Below are 21,457 nucleotides of genomic sequence, written 5' to 3' on the forward strand. Positions count from 1 at the left end.
AGAATAAGTTTCCTTTTCCAGGACAGTGTGTTTGTACGTAACAGTGCAAATGCAGCTCTAGGTTTCAGTTTCACTTCTGATGAAAACAACAGGAAGCATTAGCTTAGGGTTTACAGAATCACTAACAAACAGCTCTCAAAGGCAGTTGTAATGGGTATAAAATGTATGTAGATATTATAAATATGTTTTTTGCTGGAAAATAATGTTTGTGTGTAATGTGCATTTTTAAACCATGAAGTAAGCACACATTAGACATGTTTTCCACATTGCACAAGATTATTTGTTTCACAAAATATTTCCGAATGGAACTTATCTTGCAATATAGTGACCATACTTTTCCCCGTATTTAAAATGTTTCTTTTAACAAGAAAGAAAATGAGGATTAGACACACACTCATTAAATGAGAGCTTGTTATGTGAGGAACACTTTAAATGCAATGACATTTTCCGAGCCAGTTAGTGCTGAAGTTGTTCAGATGAAATTAAAATAAGGTTTCAAATGTAGTGAAATTAAGAAAAAAATTGATGGCTGAAAAAGAAACTGTCTTGGCTGATAAATTTGGTTGGAATTGAAACTAAACCACTAAGAACTTTGATCTGTGGTGATGTTTACATGTGAAACATGCTTACATCTGTGAAAACTGAACAAAGTTAAACAGTTACCGACTAGAACAGTACACTAACTATTAAACAAAACAGCTGAATGAAACTGCTTTAATTGTCCCTTGAAGACTGACATCACATGCATATGGAGTGTTAATATTTATGTATCTATCAGCTGACCTGACCACTCCCTGTTAAATGCCCTATTATACAAGGTTATGTAAATATTTCCACAAACAAAACAGGTTACTGTGCTACGTGTCTGATTAACCCACGATTCTGCCTCTGATTAAGGGCCCAGGAATGTCATAATTGTGTTTACTTTTAAAAGTGCTTTCAGATCCACCTGCCTCACAAGAAACCAGGACACACACACACACAGATCATAGACGTAATTGTTTTTATACTGTACAAACTGTAAATTATCTCCCCTTACACTAACCCTAATCCTACCCATCACACACACACACACACTAACCCTAATCCTAACCATCACGCTCGCACACACACACACACACACACACAGACACACACACACACACACACTAACCCTAATCCTAAATCTACCCATCACACACACACACACTAACCCTAATCCTAAACCTACCCATCACACAAACACACACACACACACACACACTAACCCTAATCCTAAACCTACCCATCACACAAACACACACACACACACACACACACACACACTAACCCTAATCCTAACCATCACGCTCGCACACACACACACACACACACACACACACACACACTAACCCTAATCCTAACCATCACGCTCGCACACACACACACACACACACACACACACACACACACACACACACACACACACACTAACCCTAATCCTAAACCTACCCATCACACACACACACACACACACACACACACACACTAACCCTAATCCTAACCATCACGCTCGCGCACACACACACACACACACACACACACACACACACACACTAACCCTAATCCTAAACCTACCCATCACACACACACACACACACTAAAGGCGGCCGCACACCGGACGCGCAGCTCAGCTCAGCGCCGCGCCGCGCCACACCGCGCCACGTCTAGGACAACTGTCACCTGAAAATCCGATAACATCAGCAATTTTCTGATTTCTGTAAATAAATATAAAACTAAATGTATATTGCAGCACAGGGTGAAGTCCGTATATACATTAACTACGATTTGAGACACACACATGTACATTTTATATAAAACTATGTAAATGGCGCTCTGTGGCGCGGCAGGATTTTGAACACGGTCCTGAGCCGCCGCGGACAGACGCCGAAAGGCGCCGCCAGTGTGTGTACTCTCATAGAGAATAGTGTGTTCGAATTTAAAAGACGTGGCGCTGCGCGGCGCGCCGCCGAGCTGCGCGTCCGGTGTGCGACCCCCTTAACCCTAATCCTAAACCTACCCATCACGCTCACACACACACACACACACACACACACTAACCCTAATCCTAAACCTACCCATCACACACACACACACACACACACACACACACACACTAACCCTAATCCTAATCCTAACCCTACCCATCACGCTCACACACACACACTAACCCTAATCCTAAACCTACCCATCACACACACACTAACCCTAATCCTAACCCTACCCATCACGCTCACACACACACACTAACCCTAATCCTAATCCTAACCATCACGCTCGCACACACACACACACACACACACACACACACACTAACCCTAATCCTAAACCTACCCATCACACACACACACACACACTAACCCTAATCCTAAACCTACCCATCACGCTCACACACACACACACACACACACACACACACACACTAACCCTAATCCTAAACCTACCCATCACGCTCACACACACACACTAACCCTTCACCTAAACCTACCCATCACACAAAAATTTCTGCATTTTTACATTTACAAAAAAAACTTTAATTACTAGATTTACAAATGAGGACGTCCCTAAATTGAGGTTTTTGAAGATTTTGGTCACTTCTGGGTAAATATAGTAAAGTACACACACAGTAATATATGTTCTAGGCCTGCTGCAGTGTGCACTAATATTAGCAAAAAAAGGAAGTAGGATCTAAGCAAACACAACAGCTTCAGTTTCAGTAATTTGCATCACACTTTGACCAGTGTTTGCCATATGACGACACGTAGGCAAACACACCATTCTTTTACTGAGCTGTGATTATTGCTTTAGCAGCATTTACGAGCATATAATGAGTCTTATCAGCTGCTATATAAGTCCTCATGATTTAGAAACTACTGCGTCAGAAATTTCCATATACTGTACAAAACCTGATCATAAACTTGTCATAGACTACTATAAAAACCACTACAGAAACTTCACAGATACACAGGAGACACTAAATTGCTTACCATTAGTAAATAATAATAACAGCAAATGCATGCTTGTATTATGTAAATGTAAAATGCAGGTCAAAGGATGTCAGAAATAAATGACACTTTTACCCGAAAGTGATAAACATCAACAAATAAGGTTAATCTCGGAAAGCTTGATGAATGGCCATCATAGACAATCTGTTGTGTGCGTTTGCAAAAATGACAAAGACTTCTTCATTACGAACATGTTATGCTTTAATCTTATTTTAAATGGTTTTCATTAATCAGTTAGCAGCATATAGCTTAGACATTTCTCTTTCAGGCCAACAAATATCAGTGACCCTTGAAAAGCACCTAAACTACCAACGTGAATGAATCATATCCTATAAAGTGCAGTGTAAATGTGGACACAGAGTCATGTTTTTTGGTTTTGTGAGATTCAGCCCTGCTAAATTACAGTTTAGACCAGATTAAATGACCAGATCATACCATTCGCTGGTGTCATAAGGTATGTTTGAACACTTTCATGCTGGTTTAAGCTCATCTACTGGTCTACAATAAGCTTGTACACACCACTAATGGCAATCGAAAACAAGTTAATCTTGGAATTTAAGATGGTCTAAGTTGTTTTTTTCCCAGCAGGCAAATGAACTTCATGGCCGAAAGTATGTGGGCACCCCTTTCTAATAAATGTGTTTGGCTAGTCTAATAATTTTAAATCTTAAACATTCTGGAAATGTTCATTAGTTTTGGAGGATGCTTGTCTTGTTTTGCCAAGTAGCGCATGTTCCTGGATCAAGATCAGCCAATCAGATTCTAGGAATAGGTCACATGATTTGTTTACGGTTTGGCTCAACATTCTCATCAGTTTATAATTTCACTCTGATTTGAGCCATCATTTTTTAGTAAAGTTTGGGTTTCGGAATAGAGATATGACAGGACATGTTGGTACACGTCTTAGTTAGAAAAATACACAAGGATCATCAAAAAATGTGGAAAAACTTGACTGGCTGCTCAAAGTCTAGCCCTGAATATCTTTGGGATGAAAACAATGACGGAAAGACGAACTTCATAATAATGCCCAGGGTTCTGAAATTAAACATTTAACAAGCACGTATATGTATGGAGTTTGGGTGCTCACATACTTGTGTCCACGTGGTGTATGTGGGATGTTGTTATATGCTCAGACATTTATTGATAAGGAAAACTGATAAGGTGAGTCTGATTTGACCTCATAAGACAGTGTGGCCAAAGAATGACATTTCCTCCAAATGCCGTCATGACTGGATGTCTCGTGGCTCTGGCGTCAAAGATTGTCCTTAGCCAGAGAGTTCAGTGTGAAGTTCCTTATTCTTACGGACTTCTGCAGCATGAATCTCCTGACGAGAGAGAGAGAGAGAGCGTGATCAATGCTCTATAAATAAGGACTGTTTTGCAGTAACCAGGGAGGAAACTTATTTATTGACAGTACATTTGTAAGCCTGTTACTCCAGAAAAACAACATGCAATAGGAAGTGTGCTAAAGCCCATAGTTCATTCAGTTAGTTATTTCCTAAAAGTCAAGATAAAATTGTATTCCCAGCCCATTTTTTCTAGACTTTATTTTTCTGTTGGATCCAGGGGTTGATATTAAAGGGGTCATCGGATGCCCATTTTCCACAAGTTGGGATGATTCTTTAGGGTGTTCATGTAAAGTTTGTAATATACTTTGGTTAAAATTCCTCAATGGTTATGTAAAACAACACCCTTCTACCTCCTCAAAAACAGCTTTGTTCACAGCGACCTGTTTCGGTGCATGTCTCTTTAAATGATAATGAGCAACTGCTTTTTTCCACGAACCCATTTATACTGTTTAATATAGCCAATATACTTCTCTTTATGTGCTGCATTTTGGGTGTGAGCACAAAATCTGCATAAATGAGTCAATTTTGCTCAATACACGCAATCCTTGCCGAAATTCAAGCCCTGTAACGCCAACAATATTCATTCGGAGCAAATGAATCGAGTGAGTAAAGGGATGTGCAGCTGGTATTGTGTATCCTGCAAAAGAGTTTCAGATATTTCGATATGTATAAAAAAAAATCATTATTTCTAAAAGGAAGTTCAGTGAAAAAGAATGGTTAATTTTGTGCACTGAATTGACCTCACCTTTGACTACAAACATTAACGTTAAAGAAACTAATTATACATTTCTGTATAAATATTATATAACTCCAGTGAAGCTTAATAAATTTGATGATACAAATTCTCCTATGTGTAGAAAATGTGGAAATGAATTAGGAACATTTATGCATTTATTTTGGTATTGTAAAGCTGTTTACTCTTTTTGGGAGAAGATTCATAAAGTAATTCAAGATATGTGTAACTGTACTTTTGAGCTATGCCCTATGTTATATTTGTTGAATCATGATGTGGAAAATAAGTTTCCCTATACAAAAAGATGTGTGTTTACAATGTTTTCTTATTTTGCTAAAAAATGTATACTTACTACATGTATTTCCCAGTCAGGAGTCAGGACCCACTTTGGGTCAATGGCAGGAGCAGATAATAGACTTGTTGCCCATTGAAGAATTAACAACTAAACGGCATTTAAGACTGCAAGATTTCCAGTCCACATGGTCCTTAGCACTGAATTATATAGAGACTATAAAATGATAAAGCCACATTGAATAAGGGATAACCCACAGACTGTGGTAGTGTAGATTTTATTTTATTTTATTTATTTATTCTTTCTTTAATGTCTTGTTGATATATTTAGCGGTATTGTCTTTACTGTTTTGTGTGATGTTTTTGGGTTGTGTGTGTAATATGTGCTAAATTGTGAATAAAAAAATAACATAAATAAATAAAATCATTATTTCTGACGACACTAGATGCCTTTTTAAAAGACTACAATTGAAAAATGTATATTATATAAAATTCAACCCGCCAAAGTGGCTAGTAGGGGTGACTGTGTTACACACCACTGCTGAAATACACCCGCATTTGGCGGGTGTTAATGTTAAGCCCTGGTTGGATCATAAAAAAGGTTTGTTTTTCAAACAAATGCCATTCCGGTAGATCAAACAATAGAGCATGGCGCTAGCAACGCCAAGAATTGGTTCGATTCTCAGGGAATGCATGAACTAACAAGATGTATACCTTGAATGCAATATAAGTAACTTTGGATAAAAGTGTCTGCCAAATGTGTAAATGTAAAATAGATTGAGTTTGCATTGGATTTTATGGATCTATAGTACAGGACCAGCGGGCAGCATACTAGAGGCACGCAGCTCGCAAGTGGTTTTCTCTAGAATACCTTGTTCTCCTGATATTTCAGTGCTGTATTTTAGTCAAGTGAGAGCATTATCTGTATATCTGTGTAATTTGCACGCTGCCGCGGAAGCGTCAGCGGAAGCATTCAGCTCTCGTGTTCAGCCTCCTCGTGTGAAGGCCGACTCGGGTAAAGACCAGCGACTCTACCTGCGCGACTCCACCGAGCAAGGACACCAGAAAGGCACTTACGTATCTCCTCTTCCCTTCTTTTTCCCTCTACTTATCTTATTGTTCACCTTAATCAACATGTGCTTTCAATACATTCCTGTTATCTCTCGGCAACGTCCTTTCATCACGCACAATAGACAGCGCAATATTGCCAATCTGCGTCCCATCCTCACATCCTCACATACTCCTCTCTCTCTTTCCGTGGGTCTATGGAATTGTCAGTCAGCAGTCAATAAAGCTGACTTCATTCCAGCCTTTGCATCTCATTCTACTCTTAGTATCTTGGGGCTGACTGAGACCTGGATTCGTCCAGAAGACTCAGCAACCCCTGCTGCTCTCTCTAGCAATTTCTCCTTCTCCCACTCCCCTCGCCAGTCTGGGAGAGGTGGGGGTACAGGGCTTCTCGTTTCTAACAATTGCAAATACTCCACGCTCTCTTCTCTATGCAACAACAACTCATTTGAATATCATGCTATTACACTTACAACTCCCATTAAAATCCATATTGTAGTCATTTATCGCCCCCCAGGTCAGCTGGGTAACTTTGTAGATGAGCTGGATGTGCTGCTGTCCACTTTCCCTGAGGACGGCACCCCACTTCTAGTCTTCGGTGACTTCAACATTCATCTCGAGAAGCCACATGCAACAGACTTCACCTCTCTCCTAGCCTCTTTCGATCTCAAACGACTCATCACCACGGGTACTCACAAATCAGGCAACCAACTGGACCTGGTTTACACACGCAACTGCACCACAGAAAACATCCTGGTGACACCTCTCCACGTTTCAGATCATTTCCTCATTACTTTCAGTCTACAACTCTCTACCCCTGCACCACCACCCCCACCACCAGTCACTTTCAGACGAAACCTGCGCTCACTTTCCCCCTCCCATCTTTCCTCTGCCGTGTCATCCTCTCTTCCCCCACCCTCCCAATTCTCATCTCTGGATGTGAATACCGCAACGGACACCTTATGCTCCACTCTAATCTCTTCTCTAGACATTATCTGCCCTCTCTCCTCCAGGCCAGCACGCGCTACTCCCTCTAACCCCTGGTTATCTGAGGTTCTCCGGGAACACCGGACCGAACTCAGGGCAGCGGAGAGGAAATGGCACAAATCAAAAGACGCATCTGACCTGAGTATGTATCAATCTCTCCTCTCCTCCTTTTCTGTTGATGTTCATGCTGCAAAATCTTCATACTTCCACAACAAGATCAACAGCTCCTCCAACACACGATTACTCTTCAAGACATTCAACTCTCTCCTCTGTCCACCTCCACCACCACCCGCCTCCTCCTTAACTGCTGACGATTTTGCGCACTTCTTCACCAACAAAACAACAGCTATCAGCAGTCAGTTCTCAGCTCCACACACACAGGAACCCAGACCGACCCCTTCCACAGCCAATACCCCTCTGTCCTCCTTTTCTTCGCTAACCGAGGAAGAAGTATCTACACTTCTCCTCTCCAGTCACCCTACCACCTGCCCGCTTGACCCCATCCCCTCACACCTTCTACAAGCCATCTCTCCCACACTTCTACCATCACTCACACACATCATCAACTCATCCCTCCATACTGGCACCTTCCCTACAGCATTCAAGCAGGCTCGGGTTACTCCACTGCTCAAAAAACCAACGCTAAACACATCATTTGTAGAGAATTACAGACCTATCTCTCTCCTACCATTCATTGCGAAGACACTTGAAAGAGCTGTCTTCAACCAACTAACATCCTTCTTGTCTCTAAACAACCAGCTGGATGTCAACCAATCTGGCTTCAAGAAAGGACATTCAACTGAGACTGCATTACTGTCAGTCACAGAAGCCCTACGGATCGCAAAAGCTGCTTCAAAATCTTCAGTCCTCATTCTCCTGGATCTGTCTGCTGCCTTCGACACAGTGAATCATCAGATCCTTATGTCCACCCTCTCATCACTGGGCATCACAGGAACTTCACTCCACTGGTTTGAGTCCTATCTCACAGGTAGGTCCTTCAAGGTCGCATGGAGAGGTGAGGTATCCAGAGCACATCAGCTGACCACAGGTGTTCCCCAGGGTTCAGTTCTTGGTCCCCTCCTCTTCTCCATCTACACCACATCACTGGGACACATCATACAGGCACACGGTTTTTCCTACCACTGCTATGCTGATGACACGCAGCTCTTCCTCTCCTTTCAACCAGATGATCCCACAGTAGCTGCACGGATCTCAAGCTGTCTGGCGGACATCTCCACATGGATGAAGGAACATCACCTGCAGCTCAACCGGGCAAAGACTGAGCTTCTCGTCCTCCCTGCCAATCCGTCTCTACAGCACGACTTCACCATCCAGCTAGAGTCATCATTAATCACCCCATCAAGATCGGTCAGAAATCTTGGAGTAACGTTTGATGACCAGCTGACCTTCACAAATCACATTTCAAAGACAGCTCGATCATGCAGGTTTGCACTGCACAACATCAGGAAGATCAGGCCTTTCCTAACTGAGCATGCAACACAACTTATCGTCCAGGCCCTGGTCATCTCTAGGCTTGACTACTGCAATGCTCTTCTGGCTGGACTTCCAGCATGTGCAACCAAACCCCTACAGATGATCCAGAATGCTGCAGCTCGTCTTGTCTTCAACGAGCCCAAGAGGGCCCACGTCACTCCTCTGTTCATCTCTCTGCACTGGCTACCTCTCGCTGCTCGCATCAAGTTCAAGGCACTGACGCTTGCTTACAGAACTATCACAGGCTCAGCTCCCTCCTACTTTCACTCACTCCTACGAGTCTACATCCCTACCAGACACCTACGATCGGTCAACGAGCGACGTCTCGTGGTTCCATCACAGAAAGCCACAAAATCGCTTTCCAGAACATTCTCATTCACAGTTCCATGCTGGTGGAACGCTCTCCCCACCCTCATCCGGAATGCAGAATCCCTGACAACATTCAAAAGACAGCTGAAAACCAATCTCTTCCGTGAGCACTTAACCTTGTAGAAAAAAAAAATTAAAAAAAATAAATAAATGCTACTCTGAATAATACCTGAACTTTGTATTTTGAGCACTTCTTGCGTTGTTGTTGTTTTTGCCTCTTTATGATGACTCGCTGAATTTTGTCCTAATTTGTAAGTCGCTTTGGATAAAGGCGTCTGCTAAATGACTAAATGTATGTAGTACTCCCATCACAAAACACAGGACCTCCAGAGCATCTACACACATTTTCTATAGAGTAACATACAGTAAGACCAGGAATATGGATTAAGACAGAAAGACTAGTTCATGTCTCACCTTCTCTCTCAGACGCTGCTTCAGGGCGTTGAGACGGGCCATGCGGTTTTCTGTGATCAGCTCCATTTTGTGGTTGAGTTTCTCCTCGGTTATCTTGCTGTAGTTGTTGTTGACCTCCTGGGCCTTGTTGAGCACCTCCTTCTCACGCTCCCGCTTCTCCGCCAACTGCTTCAGGACCTGCTTCTCTTGGGACTACACAAAGAAGTGTAGAAAGAGGAGATGACACGGCTAATGTGAGACAGTGAGGAGAAGCTTCTCTGACATTTAAAAAGAGGCCAAATGTGGGACAAAGTCATGAAAACATCTCAGCGGTGATGGAGACGTACAAAAGAGCACTGTGTTGGTTATCAGATGGCAATACAAGGGTACTAACTGTTTTCCATTTTCATATCTATTCACTATAGAGAGTTTCCATGGATGTTGTAAGACTGAAAATACTGGTTGAGGCCTGATTTATGAGACAATTAGGGCTGGCTAATTAACATTCGACCTCCCCCATACAACCTAACTTCCTCTCAGAAACAACAAAAAACTCACACAAGAACATGGTTTAATGTGAATGTTTATCATTGACTGTTATGCTTTTGGTGTCATTTGAAATGTCTCAAAGTGAGTGGTACAGATATCTCATATCCAGATAGATAAAATAAAAGGAAATAAGGTTTATAGAAATTTAGAGAAAACTGGTTCAGAGATAAGGCCAGATAAGGCAACCCCACTTCTGTGGGATAGAAGCCATTTGAGGGTGGTCTCCCCCATCCCCCATGTCACCTGGTCAAAAAAGGGATAAAGGAAGGTGTGCTCCGGCTCTCTGGGCTCTTCTTTGCTGGACGTGAATGGAATAGGTGGTTTCTCTCTCTCTCTCTCTCTCTCTCTCTCTCTCTCTTTCTCAGGTGCAAGCTGGGTAAGATTATTTGGTGTAACCATGTATAACCATGTTCTAGATATTTGAATTGATTGTGGAATTGATCTCTGATATCTGAAATATTAAATTGTTACATGTGATTATTCTAACCGATTTTGACATTGTTCATTTAATGGTTAAAAGGAATAGTCATACATTCGCTCACCTTTAGTGAGGCACAGATGTTATTAAAACCTTTCATTTATGGAGTCAGATGAAGTAACGAGGAAATACATATGATTAATGTATTACAAATTTAACCAACCAATACTTTGCATGAGTGAGGACAGAACACGTGATAACCTTCACCGTGTATTGGCGAACCGGCGTTGGACCAACGCTTTGAAATCGCTTTGAAATCGCTGGTGTTTCTGACGTCACAAACTACCTTGTAACCAATCAGATCAACGTGTGATCGTCAACCAGTGGATCTCTGAGTGAGTGAGTGAGTGGAGGCGGGGCTCATTTGCATATTCATAGAACCGTGAATACTAAATGAGGCAAGGGTTTCAAGTTACATTCAAGCTATTTTAAGGCATGAATAAATGTTTTTCCAAGGAAAAAACTTTTAAATATGTAATTTCGGTGATTAAAGATGAGCTTTAAGGGATAAAATGATTGATTACAGGGGGACTTTAAGTAAATGTTCTCCGAATGTCCTGTAGAGCGTTCCCTGATAGCTGGGATGTTTATCATTCAATCATAGATGCCAATAAAGAACTTTTATTTTTAGGCTACGTCTTCATTAATCCGGATAGATTTTTGCCTCAAAAGCTCACTGAGATGATACAGACAGATCAAGACGTGATCCGGTTATCACGCAATTCTTCTGACAGGATCATTTTATTTAGCAAAATATCTCCGCATTCACTGATGTGTCCATGTCGCTCTCTCTCACCATTATATGTTTGGTCTGAAACGCAATTGCTCTCATGTTTAGCAAATGTGAGTGAATTTTCTGTCATCTTTGCCGGACTGTGATATGAAGAGTGTGTTTAGTAACATATTTTAGCAACAGTGTGAAAGTGAACAGCACATAACAGGCACAATACCGGTATAAACATGAATATCTATGGGTTCAATATGCGTCACATGACTAAACTTACGTCATAGTTTTTAAATACCTTCATTTTCACAGTCCATATACGACGCGAAAACTGCGTTTTCAAAATATCCACTTTATAGAGCTTTTCAAAAAGCGTAGTTTTTGTTGCTAAAAGCGTTGTCTTAGTGTGAACAAAAGGTCAAAACGGAGAGAAAAATATGCATTTTCAAACAAAAACGTATTAGTGTGGACAAGGCCTGAGAGTGTGAAGATTCTCAGTTACCCATGTGCTCGTGCTTTTCATGAACGTGTCTCAATGGAAAAATGCATCTGCTAAATAATTCAGTGTTATTCTAACCAGCTGGATGTGTTGCTCACGAAACATCCTGGTGATTAACTCTACTAGAACAAGTAAGTGTCCAAAAAACATGGTTCAATCTTGGTAGTGTAAACTTGCTGCGTCCCGATTCGCTTACGATCCGTCCTAAATAGTATTCGAAATCAGAATTAGTGCGTCCCAAATCGTAGTATGTTGAAATGAGCGTTCCAGAGATACCCGGACGGTCTACTTTTTCCAGTTAGAATCTGAAGTGCAGATCCGTGCTAACGGCTAACATTGCCCACGACCCATTGCGCTGTGGATGAGGATTCGATTAGAACTACAAACATGAACAAAAAGTTGAAAAAAACTACAAACATGGTGCATGTGCGTGACCGACGGTTAGGCAGAGCGGTTAAGATAAAGGGGGAATGAGTGTTTAATAATCAGTAGCCTATCTAATCTGACAAAAATATATTTATTAAATGTTATCCACATTATATTTAATCTAAAACAGCATTGTGAACTTTTATAACGATGCGTTTGGTCATTAACTTTTATTAAATTCATCACTGTGCAAACATGAGGAGAGTTCTCTGAATGAAAGACCCATGACTGGCAGATTAAAGGGTGATTTCTCTCACATTTTTCTCTGAAACGGTAGGAAATTTAATTTGATTGAATGTGGAGGATTTTAACTGTGACAAGATGATTGGCAGGGCAGTTTAAACTTTACGAAGAGACAGAGCGTTCGCTAAAGACGCTGTTATGATGATGCATACTCTTCTGCTTCACACTCATAAGTATATAGTTTTTCTTTTCAAAAACAGTACGTACTTTTAGGGCGTAGTATACGTAGGTGAATTGACCGTTCGCAAAGACCCGCCCCTTTTAGTTACTGTTGCTATGTCCGACAAGCCACACCGCTCTCACACACACCATGTTCTCACGCAGTGAAACACACATCGCGGAGCAAAGAGGACACTGACAACACACTGAGACAGGACAGACCAGCTTACTTATGATATGAAACAAAGCCTCTCCTTTCAAAGTTGGTCATTTTTTAAAAGAAATTTTGTAACCAATCAGATCAACCAGATCTACCTTGTAACCAATCAGATCAACATGTGATCGTCAGCGAGTGGATCTCTGAGCTGAGTGAGTGGAGGCGGGGCTCATTTGCATATTCATAGAACCGCGTTTACTAAATAAGGCGAGGGTGTCGAGTTACATTCAAGATATTTTGAGGCATGAAGAAATGTTTTTCCAAGGAAAACCTGTTTAAATATGTCATTTTGGTGATCAAAGATGAGTTTTGTCCACCATGTTCTCACGCAGTGAAACACACATCGTGGAGGAGAGAGGACACTGACAACACACTGAGACAGGACAGACCAGCTTACTTATGATATGAAACAAAGCCTCTCCTTTCAAAGTTGGTCATTTTTAAAAGAAATTTTAACAATAAATAGCGTTTTGTGTCTCTTTAATGTGTCTGACAGATCGCTCAGTTAAAGCTGCTCGTGAACCGATCATCTCTTCCTTCTAGTTCATTTATAGCATCAACTAAACATGAATGAACATCAGAAGGAATGTTGTTTTAACCGCGGAAAGACGTCAGGACACTCCGTTTTTCAAGTTCAAATCCTCCAACATTAATCTACTAACTCTCCTGTCTGCTTTGTCGGACAAAAATGGCGAATTCGGCGGATGGTGGATTATGATTGGTCAGATCACCTGTCAATCAAACTCCCTGCGAAGGGTCAATTGGGATGCAGCATTTGTTTATGTGCAGTGTTCCACAGATGAACAATGGCATGATCTTACCCTGCGTCTCTCCTCGGCCGCCTCCAGCCTCCTCTGCAGCTCCCCCAGCGAAGGCTCCTTCTTCTGGGCCGGTACCGCCAGGGTCTGGGGTCTCTCTGGAGGAGACGGGTCAGTTGGACTCTTCAGGATGACCTCAAAAGCCTGGCCAGATGCTCGCTTATTCAGGGACTTCACCTCCATGTCTGCGGAGGGAAGATGAGGACAATGAATATGTGATCATTGGTGCTCTTCGGGAAAACATTTAATTTATTACTTCATCGGAATGGTATGAAACTTGGTAAAGGTTTTGGCACTTGCTATGTGGACACACACAAAAATCATGGACATTATTCAAAAAGGTTAAATGGTCCTGTAAAAAATTGTCACACTTGTGCTCCTGGTCAAAAATGAGTGGGAGACGAATTTCCTCTAGTGGAAGCGTTTGGTACTGCAGCCAAACTAAATCTTACTAAAAGCTCATTTTTTGAGATATCAAGCTCAAATTTGGAACACAACTTGTTTAGATTTATGGCTTTGATTTTCTTGCAGTTTTAAAGTAAAACGGGGTTTTTTAAAATATAGATTTCATATCAAAATTGAAAATAGTATTTTTTTTTTTTTTTTTATAAACGTAAAATTCTGTAACTTTTTGTAAGTTCACTTTTTAAAACTTAAGAGATCAAACTTAAGTCTACTTTAAAGCATTCAAGATTTATGACAGTTTAAGTTGGAAATCAAATTTTCAGGTCTATGCTCAAAACATGAATAAATGGATTATAAATACAGCGTAAATATAATGTAGTACAATAAAATCCCCTAAAAATAAAAAACATCAAAATAAAATATAGTACATTCCTTTCATTGAAAAAAAAAACAAAACAGATTGGTCATTTTTGACCGACACTCGAAGATATTCAATATTCTTGTATTGAGGCCTCCAGTTATTGACTGTTGAAGCTACCACCTTCAAACTGGCCGAAGGTGTTGGGATGAGGCTGGGAATACAAACAGGAGCAGATGAGAGACAACACCGACATCTCTCTCAGCTTCTCAGAGTAGGCTGCGAAAGAAAGAAAGAAAACGGTGATATATGTGCATGTGATGGGGAAAGAAGAGACACCTTTGCTACTACATACTACGATCCGGCACTAATTCTAACCTTAAATACAATTTAGGACAGATAGTTTCAGCTGTATAGACATACATTTCTTACAAGGAACATAAGAAATATTAACACTTCAATAAGGTTAAAGTCCCCATGTGGTTGAAAATCCAGCATTTAATGTTGTTTATATGTCTATGTGGTGTTTTTAATATTCTTTAAGACAAACCATGTGTAAGTTCATAAGTCGACACCATTGCTGAGTATTTCCTCCTTAAAACTGCAGTGAACCAAAGACAGTCTCAAACACACGCTTTGAAATCGCTGGTGTTTCTGACGTCACAAACTACCTTGTAACCAATCAGATCAACGTGTGATCGTCAACCAGTGGATCTCTGAGCTGAGTGAGTGAGTGGAGGCGGGGCTCATTTGCATATTCATAGAACCGCGAATACTAAATGAGGCAAGAGTACAGTCAAGATATTTTAAGGCAAGAAAATAATCGCTTAAATACATAATTTTGGTGATCAAAGATGAGCTTTAAGGGATAAAATGATTGACTACAGGGGGACTTTAACTACATTAGTTAACATGAATTAGGAATGAACACACAGACCGCACCCTCAACCTGATTCATGCATTATTGATTTGTTCACCACAGCACATGTCAGCTAAATAGTTCACCGTGTGAGCTTGTGTGAAGGTGAACTGTGTGTCAGGATGGTCATGTGACACAGATCCTCAACAAGACTTGATTTGATTCATGCATGTGAAAGGGGCAGAACCTACATAAATAGTACATTTTATATGTAATGCACATTTCTCAAACTCAAAGCGGTACAGCATGTGCAGCACAAAAAAAAAAAAAAAAAAAAAAAAAAAAAAAAAAAACATAATATAAAAAAATACACAGTGATAAATTAAAAGCTTTACTAAAAAGATGCATTTTAAGAAGTTTTTAAAAAACAATCGACACAGAAGCAGCATTTCTAATAGATGCAGACTTAATGTTAGTATTACTATAGCGAGTTCTTCAGGCGTGTGCATCCAAGCCGAGCGGTATGTGTGTGTGTGTGTGTGTTTATCACACATGAGCTCAAAAGAGAGGTGACTTTGTGAGAGAGCTGAGATAGCAAAGATAACTCAAATCCTGCTGCATCCGCCGGACATTAGAACGAGTCACATGATACACCGTTGCTGTTATTTATATAACTATTTCAGATCCAAAAACACAACCGCTGGGGTCGCATCGGCTTCTTTACAAGGTCTCATCAAAGACAACACTATCTGTGACCCCGGACCACAAAATCAGTCTCGTGTCGCACGGGTTTATCTGTGACAATAGCCAACGGGTCATTGTACGTCAAAATTACCCGTACAAAATTTCAAAATTAATTTCAAAATGATCAAAATTATCGATTTTTCTTTTATGCCAAAAATCATTAGGATATTAAGTAAAGATCATGTTCCATGAAGATATTTAGCAAATTTCCTTCCGTAAATATATAAAATATTTAGTTTTGTGAGTGGATGCAACACAATCGAGGACTTAATTTGGACAAATTTAAAGGCGTTTTCTCAATATTTAGATTTTTTGCACCCTCAGATTCCAGATTTTCAAATAGTTGTATCTCGGCCTATCCGTCCTTCTTCAGCTTTCAGAAGATATATACAGTAAATCTCAATTAAATGGACCCTTATGACTGGTTTTGTGGTCCAGGGTCACATATAGTGGATGAATTATTCCCGTGTGTGTCTGAATGTGATCTAGACAGTCTCGGCTACAACATTGCGACACGTTTTGCTGCACTGCTGCTACCCTCCAAATGAACCCGCTTTTTATTGCGCAACATCTGCAGCGTTGAGCATCCGCACATAACAAGTCTTGTTTAAACAGAAATGATCCATCTATTAATGATCTCTTAGATACTACAGACTCCAATAGCATCATGCCTGGCAAAGGACATGTTCACTAGTTCCAATGTCATGCAAAACATCACTGGCAAAAAAACCCAGACGAGTCGATTCTATGGTGGAATCTCATGCAATCTCATGCAAAACTCTCTTTATAGTGTCTTTTCTGTGTTCTGGTTCTGGCTCTTACCTGAAACCGTGCTGTCCATTGTGCTGCCGGATGGATGCTGAGCCGAGAGATGAAGGGAATGAAGCACTGAAGGAGTGACGCACAGCGATGGTCTGTATTATCAGGGGAGGAATGATGGATGAGAGGAGGAGGAGGAGGAGGAGGAGAGGACGAGATGAAGAGAGGAATAAAGAGACGGGAGAGAGAAATGGCGAAATGATGTCGCAGACGAAGCTGGACTATATTATCAGATCCAGAGATAAACTGAGAGAAAAAAAGACAATAATAAAGTGATGTAGTGCTGTTGTCTTGGAAACAAGAGCTATTTTTAGTCATTTTGGTTGAGAAAAGTTCTTGCAACATTTGTTTGATTTGATATGGTATTAATATTTGATATGCATCTAACATTTTATAATCTACAGTGCAAAAAAAATTTTTTAAATCAAGACACATTTACTTGGAGAAGCAATGACTTGTTTTCTGACAAATGCATCAAAATTAAATGATTTTGTGCTTAAAAGAAGAAAATGAGCCAATGATTCAGACAAAGCAAAAGATCATTTTCTGACACCACTGTTTTAAGCATAAATTAAAATATAAATTTGCATACTCCAGTAAATCTTGATTTAAGAACGTTTAGATATTTGCACTGGAAAACTAGACAAAAATACAGTGTAAAATACAGTGTAATGCTGTGTCTGGTAAATATTTCGAGATATTGTTGTGTTTTTAAATGGACTACCGTTGGTCCAATCGCTGAGGCACTAACAAAATCAATAACTCATCGACAAGACAGAAGATGGATTGGGTTCAGTCGCGAGACAAACACTCGAGACGACATTTGATCCTTTCCAATCAGAGATTGATCTGAAACCGACAGTACGTGCATCAGACTGCTGCTTATTAATATACAGGACCAAGCTTGTCATTTAAGATGGGAATAATAATAGAAGCACTGGGTCTTTTTTTTTTTAAGATAAAGCCCTAATAGCATTTTTTGTTATTAGTACGCTTTTACTTTTTTTCACATGTTCCTGTCAAGTCAAGTTTATTTGTATAGCGCTTTTCACAATACAGATTGCATCAAAGCAGCTTCACAGTATTAAATTAAAATAATACAACAAAGTTTGTTTCAAGAGGAATTTATTGATTGATAAAATTAAATTAGATATCCCCAAAATATCCCCAACTGAGCAAGCCAAAGGCAACAGTGGCAAGGAACCGAAAAACTCCATCAAGTGACCTAATGGTGTCCCAAAACTCCATCAGGTGACCTAATGGTGTCCTAAAACTCCATCAGGTGCCTTAATGGAGAAAAAAAACCTTGGGAGAACCCAGGCTCAGTCGGGGGCCAGTTCTCCTCTGGCATTGGATAGAGGCCGGATTGTAGTTTGAACTGTAGGATTATATGAATGCCTGGCTGAAGAGATGCGACTTTAATCTAGTTTTAAACTGGGAGAGCGAGTCTGAGCAACGAACAGTATCAGGAAGACTATTCCAGAGTTTTGGAGCCAAATGTGAAAATGCTCTCCCTCCTTTGGTGGTTCTGGATATCCTAGGTATGACCAAAAGCCTTGAATTTAGTGATCTCAAAGAGCGCAATGGATTATAGGGCGATAGAAGATCCGTTAAATAGACTGGAGCTAAGCCGTTTAGGGCTTTATAAGTCAGTAGCAATACCTTGTAATTAATACGGAACTTTATAGGTAACCAATGCAGTGATGATAAAATCGGTGTTATATGATCATATTTTCTTGATCTCGTAAGAACTCTAGCGGCGGCATTTTGGACTAACTGTAGCTTGTTTATTGAGGATGCAGGACAACCAGCTAATAAAGCATTACAGTAATCCAGTCTCGAGGTCATGAATGCATGAACTAACTTTTCTGCATCAGAAACTGATAGCATATTACGTAGCTTAGCAATGTTTCTAAGGTGGAAAAAGGCTGTTTTTGTAACATATGAAATATGATTTTCAAAAGACAGGTTGCAATCGAGTATAACACCCAGGTCTTTTACTGTAGAGGATAAAGTAACAGGACATCCTATGATGTTAAAGTTGTATTGTGCGAGGTTTTGTGGGCGGTTTTTTGAACCGATAAGTATTACCTCTGTCTTGTCTGGATTTAATAAAAGAAAATTACGCGTCATCCAATCTTTTATATCTTTAACACACTCTGTCAATTTGGAAAATGTAGCGTTTTCATCCGGCCGTGATGAAATATATATTTGAGTGTCATCAGCATAACAATGGAAACTAATTCCATGTTTCCTTATAATATTTCCAAGTGGCATCATATATATTGAAAATAACAGAGGGCCTAATACAGATCCCTGCGGCACTCCATAGTTTACTGGAGTTATGATCGATTTTTCTCCATTTAAATAGACAAAATGGTAGCGGTCAGATAGGTATGATTTGAACCAGCTTAGTGCTTGTCCTTGAACACCAGTATAATTTTGTAGTCGATCTAAGAGTATTGTGTGATCTATAGTATCGAACGCAGCACTAAGATCAAGTAAAACTAGTATTGAGATACAGCCTTGGTCAGAAGCTAAAAGTAAATCATTTGTGATTTTAACGAGCGCAGTTTCAGTGCTATGATGCGGTCTGAATCCAGACTGAAACTTTTCATAGATATCATTTTGTTGCAAGAAAGAGCCCAGTTGAGCGGACACCACTTTTTCTAATATTTTAGACATAAATGGAAGATTTGAAATGGGTCTATAATTTGCTAGATTATTATGATCTAATTGTGGTTTCTTAATGAGAGGTTTTATAACTGCCAGTTTAAATGTTCTTGGAACATGACCTAAAGATAAAGACGAGTTAATAATATTGAGGAGAGGCTCTTCCACTACAGATAACACTTCTTTCAGTAGTTTAGTTGGTATAGGATCTAATAAACATGTTGTTGTTTTAGATGAAGTGATAAGTTTATTTAACTCTTTTTGTTCTATAGTTGTAAAGCACTGTAATTGTTCTTTCGGGGTGATAATTGAAGCTGAATTGTAAGGCGCGATTGAAGATTGAACGTTTATAATTGTGGTTCTGATGCTTTCTATTTTCTCTATTTTCTATTTTCCTGTGCAAGTTATTACTAGTCTAAATGAAGCACCGGTTTAGTGGAAGTCTGGTGTTTTCTATTTTATCTGGCAAACATTTTGTAGAGAAAAAGCTATTTGCTAAAAATGTTAATCCAAGATAAATTCTCTTAAATCAAGTCTTACAGTTTTGCTAAACTCTTGTATCATGTTGCAGGTCAATTTGACAAAATTACAATACAAAATTGAGTTGTTGGAAGTAGTGAAATTGAAATTCTGAGGAATGAAAGCACAACATTTCGTACGATTTTGATGTTCGCAGGTCAATTTGACCCGCAATTTCATGGTTAACCAAAATAAAATAAAAATAATGCAATATTTTGTCAGTTTCTAAACTACTCTCTGACGGTGTTTAAATGTAAATGTATGCATTTGACAGACACTCTTATCCAGAGCGAGAAGACGCACATTTTTATCATTTCACTGGGAATCAAACACATGATTTTATTGTTGCATGATCTACTGTTTGAGCTTCAGACAAGCACACACAAATAACACATAAAAAAAAAAATATATATATATTTTCCTATTAATATCCTATTTTATTTTAAAACAAATAGTTTAAAAAAAATAGTTTAATGTTAATTTTTTTTGTAATGTGTGAAAAGTATTAATATAAAAAAAAATCATAGTGTGATTTTTCGTGAATTGTATTGAATCGCAACATATTATCGTACCCATAATTCGAACATAATACAAGGTTTTACAGCTAAATATTTAATATTTAAAACAAGCCCCCAAAAAAAACAAGCCCTTTTTTTTTGCAGCGTAACCAAAAGTGCCAGCTCTATTATTCAAGATCCCTTCCAGATTCTCGGATGCGCTGTTACAGAAGTCTTCATACACAATTCATGTCCGAACCCTCAGCTGAAGGCTTGCGTGCGAAGCCCGGCTCGATTTAGCCAGATGTCCTGAAACAACCGCACAAGGGAACAGCCGGATTCAAGGAGTTCAGATCCTCGTTCTCAAGCACTCATACGCACTCAATGAACTCTAAGACTAAGTGTGACATATCTTAACATCTACATATGAACATTAGCACTTATGATGCTTACATCACTGATTAATCATATAACATCTGACAGATCAGGGGCTTTTAGAGCATGTTAAACATCACACTGACTCTATCACACACACACGTATGATTCATTAGAGAGGTCACAGGTGTGATGCACGCCGCTGTAATAACATGCATAGCATGAGCGGTGCTTATTGATTCACCGGTGCCTTCATGCAAAATGCATTCAGCTTAGACAAGAGAGAAATCAATCGAACCCTATCAGGACTGATAGAACAAGGCATCTCCTGGATCTGTAAGGGTTTGGGAAAACATCTGTCGTGCAAATGAAACCGAGACACCAGAGC

The 21,457-nt window shown here is 39.8% G+C and overlaps 1 protein-coding gene across 1 annotated transcript; it reads right to left on the minus strand.

The window, feature by feature from the left end:
• Window positions 1-3,206: 3,206 nt before the first annotated feature.
• stmn3 (stathmin-like 3) lies at window positions 3,207-17,164 on the minus strand. Its single transcript, XM_082136579.1, has 5 exons — window positions 17,009-17,164; window positions 14,767-14,862; window positions 13,824-14,005; window positions 9,729-9,920; window positions 3,207-4,348 (listed from the first exon to the last, which is right to left on the minus strand). The coding sequence occupies exons 1-5, from the start codon at window positions 17,025-17,027 to the stop codon at window positions 4,289-4,291; spliced, it is 549 nt and encodes a 182-aa protein (XP_081992705.1). The 5' UTR covers window positions 17,028-17,164; the 3' UTR covers window positions 3,207-4,288.
• Window positions 17,165-21,457: the final 4,293 nt, after the last annotated feature.

The sequence above is a fragment of the Leuciscus leuciscus genome, assembly GCF_965113295.1.
Source record: "Leuciscus leuciscus genome assembly, chromosome: 14".
Classification (NCBI taxonomy): domain Eukaryota; kingdom Metazoa; phylum Chordata; class Actinopteri; order Cypriniformes; family Leuciscidae; genus Leuciscus; species Leuciscus leuciscus.